This window comes from Rhipicephalus sanguineus, chromosome 1, assembly GCF_013339695.2.
Source record: "Rhipicephalus sanguineus isolate Rsan-2018 chromosome 1, BIME_Rsan_1.4, whole genome shotgun sequence".
Lineage (NCBI taxonomy): Eukaryota > Metazoa > Arthropoda > Arachnida > Ixodida > Ixodidae > Rhipicephalus > Rhipicephalus sanguineus.
The window spans coordinates 238,641,928-238,652,988 of NC_051176.1; the positions used below are offsets into that span (position 1 = coordinate 238,641,928).

Consider the following 11,061-nt stretch of genomic DNA (forward strand, 5'->3'; position numbering starts at 1 on the left):
GGCGAGGGCAATGGAGATGATTTAGTCAAGATTGTAACAAGAGTCTCGGAGAGAAGGGGCGGGATGGGGCACACCGGTCGCTCCCTTACTTGTACCCTGCTCCCTGATTTCTACAATCATTCTGCGCATGTGTATTGGCCTTCTCGTACCATTACTACTTGTAGACGAAATCAAGTTGCTGACCCAAACTAATTTCACTGACAGAGAAACCACAGGAAAGACAACGACAACACAAGAGCTTTCGCACATAAGACAGTTTATTCCAGAACTTCAAGCCAACTACATGAGCTGTGATGTAAAAACCTAGAATCCTTTCACCATCCTCAGCATCGCAGTAGTTATTACTGACATTGTTGTCGCCATTATTATGTCTTCTACGTGACATACCAAAAATATACCTGCAGTGGTTACGTATCCCAGAAAAACCATCGGAAACCTTTCCAGGAATAAAATGGGAGCAGGGCTTGACCAATGAATTTCTTTGTTAACATTTTGTTTTGCATCACACAAGAGGGACATCGAATCTATGGCAGGCAACAAAACAGTGTCTTCTGTATTAAGTGACACGGATTGAATCTTTCCTTTCAAGTGACAACTGAAACAATGAAAGTGCATATAAACGCCTTAGAGGGCAAACACTAGTCAATCATGAACTTAGAAACATCCGAGTAAGTGTGGGGCATATATTACACAACAAACAACATGAATACCCAACAGAAATCAACAACCAGGACCGGGACTAAAATTGTGAAGTCCTTGAACTTTCGTTGAAACGTTAGACAACGCTTCCTATACGTTAATTTTTTTTTATTTTTCTTCTGATTCACAGGCTCACAGCAGAGCGAGTATCAGCTGCTGACTGTAGTTAGTTGGTGCATGGCTGTGGTTCTCCTCCCGATATTAGACACACTATAGTGTAATCAGCTCACCACAAAAAAGTTTCAGGTCTATTTACAACAAACACTGTGATCATCGAGATATATGTATATGTAAAAGAAAAAAGGAAAAAAAAATAAGGTGGGACATAACACCACGCAAAACGTAACATGTGGGCAACGGGCAGTATCCAAGCACCCGCGGTTCGGTCAGACGTTTTGACATTATACTCAACGTCAGAGCTGCACTCTAGGTGCAGTTTTATTAAACATACAAATAAATCCCGAACTATGGTCAAGATCAATGCAAAAGTGACGGTCCGCAGCGTTTTCCGCCTCCCGTCCTCAAGAGACTGAGGCCACATAAGCTGTCTCAAAAAAAATGAAAGGAAAGTGTTGAGGTCGACATCATCCTACACCTTATACTATACGCTTCTGTATATACATATACGTATGTATACATATATACGCGGACACATGTACATACATGTTTTGATGCATATACATGCACATAGGAACTTCGAGATACTATTTCTTTACTTGGGTTTGAGGTAGTAGAAACTTGCTTGGCGTTCAGGGCTGATAAACCCACAGAACGGGCGGAGGTTGCAGGCGCGGGCCCGACAGTTGTCTATACTGAAACGAAATCTATGCGGCTTCAAGGTGGCTGTCTTTCGTGAGACTGCATTCGTGCACTGGTTGATCCGCAGGCCGAAAATAAGGGACACTTGCAACCTAATGTGAAGACACTGTACCTGTTGCAACTAGCTCGACAATGTGCTACTGAAATGAAGACATACGATGGGAGACGGGAGCGGCATCGATAGAAACCGGATGCGAACCCTGACCTAACGCTGCGTCGAGTCGGGCTTAATACGTATATAAGTTGGTTCAAACCTGTTGCCTCCGTGTTCACGCGTCTGCAAATTACGTCGGCCGTATGTACACCATGGCGTTCATCCTTGGTCTCTTCACAGGCTTACTTTGTTAAAAAAGAACTACAATGTCTCTCTTGAAAACGTCTCCTACAAGAGTTACGTAATGTGGCTGCTCAATGGCGCTGTGGGGATGAAGAAGGTGTGAATGAGGGTGTCTGTGTGCGACGGCGTCGCGCCCATTTTTCTGACCCGTGTTCATGAGGTATTGGTCGACCGTGAGGCGTGCGCCGAGCCGTTTGCATGTTTCAAAATCCCTCTCGGTTTTAGCCGGCTTGCGAGCGTCTGCCTGAACCCGTACTTCACACGCGCGCAAAAGGGCGCACCGAGGCCGTTTTCGTGTTTTCTTAGCTGTGTAAGGGTGTATCAAAGAAATATAAAACGGCAAGCTACTTGGCAGCTAAGCAATCAATGCAAACTTCCCTGAAGTGTACTTGCTACATAGGCGCGTCACAAGCCAAGTGCGGCAAAAGGCATTCCGATCTCGACGATTACATGCTTCTATAAAGTGCCTTCTCGAGGCGTTTACATCATGTCACATAAGCTTTTGCACAGAACTGGCATTTGTTCGCGAAAGAAGAGGTATGCCTTTTCATGCTTTTTTTCTTTAAAATTTCGCGTACCATGGGAAAGCTTATGGCTGCTTGCCTGCCTGCGAAAAATATTCTATATGACTAAATGAAACACCAAAGAGGTAGACGTTGTATTTGGACTGTATAGTTGTTTCTCGAACCTTAACACCTTTAAGTGACTGTCATTCATGAACAACAACATGCATTACAAGCACATACTTCACGCTGTACGTATCACGACGATGTTGCACCTGTTGGATACACACACTCCGACCAAGCGTAATGGTAAGGCTGAACTGGCTTCTCTTGCGTAGAAGGCTAATGACCCACACTCAGCCGTTGGACTCACGAGCGTAATTTTAAAGGCAACGCTGCAAATCCATCAGCGGACGAGCAATCCTTTAATTCTCCTCCATATGCTTTAGTTCTTTTTTTGTTTTTTTTTTTATTCTTGTGCTATGCTGAGGAAAATAAATGCATTCAACCACAAGGGCAAAGTCATTTCGACAGAATGGGTAATGTACCTGCTGAATAAAAGCAATTCTTTTTTTTTTTGTATGAGCTCAAACTAATCGCAGCTCGCACCTTGTGTATATACTGAGAGGTATGTCCTGCGACACTCAACCTCGCATATTGCAGTACCTGTGTTATCAACAAGCGGCCCTACGATAGTGCACAGCAAAAAACGATATTATTACACCTGAAAGGTTTCAAGCGAAACAGATGACGTGTTTTGCCCTAATTTATAACCCTAAGCTTTATTATGGCTGCACCGCAGTTGTCACTGAGCTCAGGTGGGCTGCATCACAATTACTGAGAGAAAATTTTTATTACGCCAATAAAAAGGTTTAAATATTCACATCATGTCCTCGAAGTCACTTCCTTATTTGCGGTGAAAGACTCCCAACTGTTTTCATTCAGCGGCCGTGGTACCAGTTATGGTCGCTTCTAAGAAAGTGTGAGAGCATGCGGGACAATCTTTATACGTTCATTATTATAGCACAAAATAATTGCTCGTGACTGTCCTTCTCCTTCACGTCGTCTTTTTTTCTTTTTTAGAAACTGTTAGCACTTCAGCAAATAAAATCCTGTCTTTTTTTTAATATTTTACTGGAGGTCCTGCGTCGGAGCTCGTTACACAGCAGATTCTCACGTTAATTAGCCCGATTCGCCGTGTCGAATCAATGCTCTTGAATGTGTGTGGGGTGTGTGCGAAAAAATAAACGTATTGCATGCGCATTTTTCTAAATCCATCATTTCAATGAAAAAAGGCTGAAAGAAGTATCTTCCGTATTTTGCTAGCGCACTATATGCTGACTGCATAGTTATGAGGCATGTGATTATTCACGTGTAGATATGCATTGTGGTTATACACTAAGAATGGTTCGGTTTCCAGCATCTTGTTTTGTTCGTGTAAGCTAACGAATTATTCCACAACACATACAGGCGCATAATTGTTATCTTCCTGTCACCTGACAGTAAAGAACAAAACAAAAAGATATAAATACGATAAATAATAGCTTATCCAGTGCCTTTGAAAAGCCAGCGAAATTTGTGTGCATCGCAGTTGCATACGTAGCATCTAGCATAGCGTTCAACTAGAAGTGCATTTTGGTAGCAAGAAAGACATGGTAGAAGAAATTAGCGTCAATAGTGCCAATGTCACCCGTTTCTGGCCGAACTGCGTTCAGTATGAAAATGGGCAATTTTCCTTGACTAAATCAGTGATGGGTAAAAGACTGAAACTACGCCATCAAGTTCACGGGCAAGACTTCGGAACAGGAGTTCCTATCTTCGAAGGCTTCTTTCGCGTCACTCTTTCCGCACATTTCGTCCCGTATCGTAGCAAAATAAAGAAGCCTCTTCCGCTTACCAGGCGGTCACCTTCCGTGTAGCGTTCACACAGACTACCTCATTCAGACATCACCCAGACATTATTCGGCAAGACTACGTTATGTACAGGTCTCTTGACATGTGTGTTACAGTTTGGAAGAACAAAACGTTGGCAAGCGCCGGCGAAGACTTAGGGAAGGGGTTTCGACGACCACCTAGGAACTTTCATGTGTTTTTGTGTGTGTTTGTGTATGTATAACAGCACAATATCTCGCAACTGTTTCTTCGATGGACAGGGAACAAAACGCCAACGTCGCGAGCTGCAGTCCGAGCAAGCTGAACAGATTTAGGGCACCCCCCCTCCCTCCCCTCCCACAACTGAGGAAAGCGAATGGGCAGCACTCTTGCAACACGGCAACTGAAAGAGCCGGTGAGTGTCGGGCATTGCAATGCGCTTCTTCGCGTGGCCAGCAGTTCGCCCGACAAGACGGAGAGAACGCCGCGTCACGTGATCGCACGCCGGGGGTTGTTGCTCGGGCTTGCCGCACGAGTGGGCGTGGGAGGGGACGCAAAGACTCCGGTCTTTACTGTGACGTCATCGTAATGGAGGAATTTCAACGCGCTTTTGCTTCGCCTCTATAAGAACTGGGAACCCACGAGTGTGTATTTTTTTTAGCTAGCTTGTCCCAGGATGCAACGCGGCACGTATAAACAGGTCCATCCTTTCGGTAACAACAGGAGAATCACACCTCTGCTCGCTTCAAACATAATCACAATATGTGGACATACAAAACGCAGTATGCATGTTTCTTTTGTTTTGAGTTAGGAACTGTCATCAGCACAATTAATGTGCTTGTATATATATTTATATATACTATATATTTTGCTTTTGCTTGTTTGTCTGCCGACCTCAAGGGAGGTTCCCGGGCTCACCAGCTCCGCTCCTTTCGCCAGGGTCAAATGCTTCTAATGTTATAGTACAGGCAGTGTTGCCAGCTGTTGCCCAGTGAGCGAGTAGTTCAGTGAAGCCACTGTACACAAATGGAGCGTCACCTCTGTGCGATAATTCTTTACTTGCCCAAGCTTTTTTCAGCTAAAAGATAAACGAATAATTTCTAGCACCTGGATTTTCATAGTGACTAGCTGTTTTTTGTGTTAACTTAAAAAGGGCGTTGACGACTTCCAGAAAAAAAAAAGATAACAAGAAAAACGAATGTCGAAATGGAACCTTGCGGTAGCCGAGCCCTACAACTGACCTTCGCTACTGAATAATTTTTACAGAATAAGTATTTTCTGGTAGCAACAATTGCTCTTGACAACTCATTACAGCCGTACTGAGAAAGGGAGCGGAGCTGGCAAGCGGCGCGGAGAACATTGCCTCTCGAGCAGTGATTTTGCTTTCGCCTTTCGAAATGCTGCTCACACGTAACAGTGCATTCCGCGATAGATAGGAACCATGTACGAGCGTCCAGCCACCCTCGACCAGTCCGCAGTGTGTGCGCCGGACCGTGAATGAGCGGGACTGCTAACGACTCAGGCCCGCAAACAGGGCAGGCCGAGCTGCGTCTAGCAACTACTTGTCGCGAAAAAGTTATTGCAAAAGTTTCGAACCAACACTTGATTCAACATATCACCGTGGCTTTGTACACACCTAAAAACGCGGCTGGCCCTCTCGGGGCTAAACACGCCAGCAAGAAATGAACAAATATGAAGGATTTACCATCAGAAGTGATGAAAGTTAGCAAGAAAAGAAACAGGACATCTCGCGATTCCACATGCCGGCCTTCGGTCTAACAAATTAGATGTCGCTGCTCAACACACACAGCAAGGGCAGGCTCACGGACATGCACGCACGAACACACGATACTTGGAGGTAGTCGGCAAATGTTGCTCCGCGATCAACGTACACTGGCATGCGCACGAACGAGAACGCGCGGGAAGGCAGCCTCTCGTTTGTTGCCGTGGGTCGCGCCAGAGGGCGCGCGCAGGCGCTATAGCCTGGAGAAAAGGACAAAAAAGTTTCCTGCGAGACACCATCACACGTGTTTGCACACAGAAAAAAACACATTCACTCGCACGTGTGCCGCACTTTGGTTTTTCATAGGCTAATTTTGACAGCGATCTCTCTCAAAGCAGTGCACTGGGGAACAAAGTGACTCTCTGTTTTCCTTTCGCAAAAATCGCCACAAACAGAGCAAGAACACTTGGAAAGCAATTTTTTTTTTTCCACAACAGAAAGGCAAGGAAGAAAACGACGTTACCCGTTTCGAGCCAGGAAGTCGTCTTTCCACTGGATACGCGTTTTGTACAACTGCGGGGTACACGCTCGTTCTACGTGGCAGCCTCTTCCATGAACGAACACAAGAAGGGACGAGGGAGTCACTCGACAACACACCTAGAGCGACTAGCCCATTACTTTGTAGAGGGAAACAGACGAAGGGACTCGGCGCGCCAGCTCTACGTGTTGGCGCCACTTGCAGCGACACCAGCAGACCCGTGCGCATCGCACGGTGTCGTCGTCCGGCGGGCCGGCGGCGGTCGGGTGGCGCGTTGCTAGTTGTTGCCGGCCTCGGGCGCCTTGTTGGGGCTCTTGCCGCAGTGGCGCTCGCTGTCGCAGTGGAACTTGAACTCGCGCGCGGTGTGGAGTCGGTCGCGGCAGCGACGGCACTCCCACGCGCGCTGTACCAGTCTGAGAAAAGGCTTGAAGTCAGCGCCCACGTTGGGCGGCTTGCCGGCCGCGAAGCACGCGGCGCGCTGGTGCGCCACCACCAGCGGTTCGGCAGGGAACACGAGCTGGCACTTCTTGCAGACGAATCCCACGTCCACGTCCACCTCGGAGGCGAGCAGCAGGTCCGGCTCGGACACGAGCCGCCGCAGCTCGTCGCGGGACCCCGGTCCGGGCTCCGGGGATACACGCGCCACGGCGGCCGCCGGCAGGGCCGCCTTGGCGCTCACGTCCGGCACGCACGACGCCGGCAGCGCCAGCAGCGACAGCGGCGTGCCCCCGTACATGCCGCCCGCCGCATCGTAGAAGGGCGCAGCCGCGCTGTTGGCCGCCGCTGCAAGGAACCGAGGTGTCACAACACGAAAGAACGCCATTTGTGTACCAGCGCAAAATAAAGGCGGCAGTGCTTTTTTTTTTTGTTCATTGTTCGCCAGAGTGTCACAAATTTCACACTAAATTTTCAGGAAAGAAATTACCGGGGCGAACGCTCCATTTCAAGCGTTGTAGTAGCACATAGTCATGATCATCAGCTATAAGGCAGTTTTAGAACAGAACAGTAACATTGGTATGAGGAAAAGAAAACATATCTTCGAGGTTTGAAAAGCGAAGAGGGGGGAGTCGAAGGACAGTACCCGAAGACGTCACGTTACGGGGGTCTAAAGCTAGCCAAATGCTGGGAGTGTAGCGATGCATAAGCAAGCATGTCAGGCAACTGTGTGTAACGGCAGCATGTACTAGCGAATCTCCACCCTGGTGATGGCCAGCGTCGGTGACACCGGGTAAGCTCTACCGCGCAACCCCCCTCCCCTCCGCCCCTCAGCAGTCAAGGACCGCTGGCGTGAGATCGCACGCAACCTAAAAGGGAGAAACCGATCGCGTTCAGATGCGACTGTCTGGCCACAACAACGTCGGTCGGGCTGAACGTGTCAAGCACTTGACGCGGGCCTCCCAGGTGAGAGAGGCCTTACTCGGTGGTGGGACTGGACCGAGAAGATCATGCGCCCCAGCCGAACGACAAAACGTCGTGCGTCCAACTCCCCGCCGAAGCGAGCGAAGAGCCCCGGCGGCTTTGCGTCCCGCTGTCCTGTCTACTAGGCTCCCTTCTCTGATATGACAGTCACACGAACATGACAAATGTGCCGGTGGTTTCATCCTTGCGAACCCCCACACCGCCGCCTCGCTCTTGTCGTTTCATTTCATTGCTTTCCTTCTTTTCCTGCCACTTTTTTATTATTATCATTACTTTGGTGGCAACGCGCTGTGAGGACCGCCACTGTCGTTTGCGCCGTCTGTCGCGCACCGCTCCCTCCGTCCCTCTCACCCCCTGCAATTCCGAGGTGACACACCGGGTAGCACGTTGATTTAAAGAAAACGACAAGAACGGCGCTTCTTAGTTCGCGCAAACAAATGCCACGCTGCGACGGCAGGCCTATGTGCGGCGCTCGTTCTTGCTCCTTTTCTTTCGGCTTTCCATCAACGCTCAGATGAGACCAGTCGAATAACTAAAGCGCCCGTCGGTCTGCACCGGTCAGTCGGAACAAAAATGGATGCAGATCGGTGAACGCTGCGCAGAAACTTCACGCACTTTCAGAGCACAGTTGTCGAGCGCCCGCTGCCACTTCTCGTGACAACGACAGAAATGCTTATGCATGCCACCCGCCCGTCGGCGACATGTTCTGGTGCCAGTGCTGCCGGGATTGGAGAAATGGCGGCGACACGCTGCGTTGCGAGTGTCAACGAAAATAAGGGACTGATAAGACTTTAACCGGCTCGTTACGGGAATGTCGTAGATTCTTAGAGTGCTCCTGGTAGGACGAATTCTGCTTCTCCTTATGTGGTCGAAAGCACCGCGCGATGCGTGCGAGCGGAATTTCGACTCCTTGTGCCCTGACACTATACCACATGCGCGTTCGTTCGATAAATGTTACTGGGGCGCGGGCCTTTGCGAAAAATGAGCAACAAGGCAGCAATGCGGTGCACAGGTTGCCTGAAAAGCTCAAGTACAGTTCACCAGATGTAGCAAATCGAAATTGCTATCCAACAGTCGATCAACGCTACCCATTTGGCAACTTTTGTCGGCATACGTACTGCTTGTTTTCTGTTGGTGTTTCTACAGAGCACAACCAGCCAGGGTGGTCTAGTGGTTATGGTGCTCGACAGCTCGCCCGAACGTCGCGGGATTTAATCCCTGCCGCGGCGGCCGCCTTTCCGGTGGAGTCGAAAATGTTAGAGGTCCGTGTACTTAAATTTAGATGCAAGTTAAAGTACCCTAGGTCGGCGAAATTTCCGTAGCCCTTCGCTATGGCGCCCCTCATAATCATTTCGTAGTTTTGAGACGTTAAACTCCAACAATTATTTCTTCAGAGCACAGACGGCGTTGTTATAGCGAACGACATTGCCAAAATCGTATATTCGCTATATATGCGTTGCAGATTGTTTGTTCCACACCAGGTAAGATGTTTAGAACAGAAGTTGTTCGACGCAGTCGCAAAGGTTCCGTTTAACAAAATACCCGGCCTGACGGCTCAGGAACTATGGCGTCACACAGTTTGTAGTTACTGCTCGTGGTGGCCATAATCTCAGGTAAGTAAAATTAATGTGCAACTCTCCACTACAGCTTTTCTCGTAGCCTGGATACATCTTTGATAATGTCATGCACCACCATTTGATTAAGTTTTATAAGACTTCGTGACTCAGCCTGCAGAGCCACATAACAAAATGCCAAACGCGACGAAAGCACATAAAACTTAAATAATGAGGAGCACACGTTGAACAAACATTCCTATTACGCGCTAAAGATGACTTCATGACCTCTATACGCGAAAGCCTCGTGTGTTATCTTGTGTATTGAGTACTATTAAAATGTTTTTTTTTTTTTCAGCTTTCAGTGATTCTCAGTATGTGAAAATTTCCCATGAGTGAGACAAATTTAAATGACAGCGCTAGTTCAATAAACTGGGGAAATGACGCAGAAACGAAGCCATTTTGTTTTCCTCCTATTTGCAGTTCGAAAATAACCGCACATCAACATTACAGACCTCATAAGCTGTTCCTTGCCTTCGCTTTCGATCTTTGCTGGCCAATCTGACGAAGAGATAATGGCTTAAAGCAGGAACGTTGGTCCATTAAAGCTTTCCTTAAGTGAAGACTGGCCATGGTTGAAGAATCAATTACGCACGCATTGAACCATTAGACATGATTCCTACGGCCTTATGAGTAAGCTATTAAGACGAGCGAAAACAGAAGCAAGCATAGAAAAATTAGAAGAAAGAAAAGGAACTTGGCCCATTGCGTTGTCATTATTATTGTGCAAGGCCCCAACGACGCGACTGCCAGTTCGCCTTCGAAGCGAACGATCACGGACCGGATAATATTGGCCCAGAAGGTAATAAAAATTAGCCGAGATCGATCTCCTCTCCTTCTACGGGTTTCTCGTCCAATACCGTATACTTCTCGGGCTTCGCGTGATTTGGATAGTGAGCGCTCTGCGGCGGTGTTGTTATGCAGATTGAGCTCGACGTATGAGCGCCGTCGTCATCTTGATAAGTTATGCCCGGACATTCCGCTTTTTTTTTTTTTTTACCTCTCCTATTGGTAGAGAGCGTGAAGCCCCGGCAAACGCTGGAAGAGCATTAAGAACTCCCCGCTCCTCGTTCACTATTAAGTACCGTGTGTATATACCAGTTAGTTGCAGGCGTCACTTACTGCCGGTCACGGTGGTTTTGCTCCAAACGGTTTGCGAACGAAGCCTGTTAACGGCCAGCAGTAACATTTTCGTCCCCTTGATGGGGCTCTTCTGTAACTCCTACGATCGTCTCACAGGAAAAGGTGCCGCTATTTCGCGTTTATTCGTCAAAGTTGAGACATAGGAAAATGTGCTTGAGGTTACACACAAGAGACAGGAACACAGGACGAGCGCACGTATGTGTTACCCTAAGCGGATTTGTCGTCTCAACTAAGAGTGAATGCAAGCGATACGCATCAAAGAGATAGTCCCTGAAGGCGGCCTCGCATCTTCAACGGGGATCGTGCTTAGAGTTGCGACATGTTCTGGGCCCATGGCAAAGCAGCACCTGTGCGCTACGTGCCACGAAAGCGCTGTTGACTTTCTTGCGGGCCAC

At 48.1% G+C, this 11,061-nt stretch overlaps 1 protein-coding gene across 1 annotated transcript; it reads right to left on the reverse strand.

Moving 5' to 3' along the window:
* Positions 1 to 239: 239 nt before the first annotated feature.
* LOC119382011 (zinc finger homeobox protein 2) lies at positions 240 to 7,314 on the reverse strand. Its single transcript, XM_037649755.1, has one exon. It carries the CDS (start codon positions 7,312 to 7,314, stop codon positions 6,769 to 6,771), a length of 546 nt encoding a protein of 181 aa, XP_037505683.1. The 3' UTR covers positions 240 to 6,768.
* Positions 7,315 to 11,061: the final 3,747 nt, after the last annotated feature.

Coding starts and splice junctions, on each gene's coding strand:
- LOC119382011 (XM_037649755.1), bottom strand. CDS start 7,314: ATGGCGTTCTTTCGTGTTGTGACACCTCGGTTCCTTGCAGCGGCGGCC.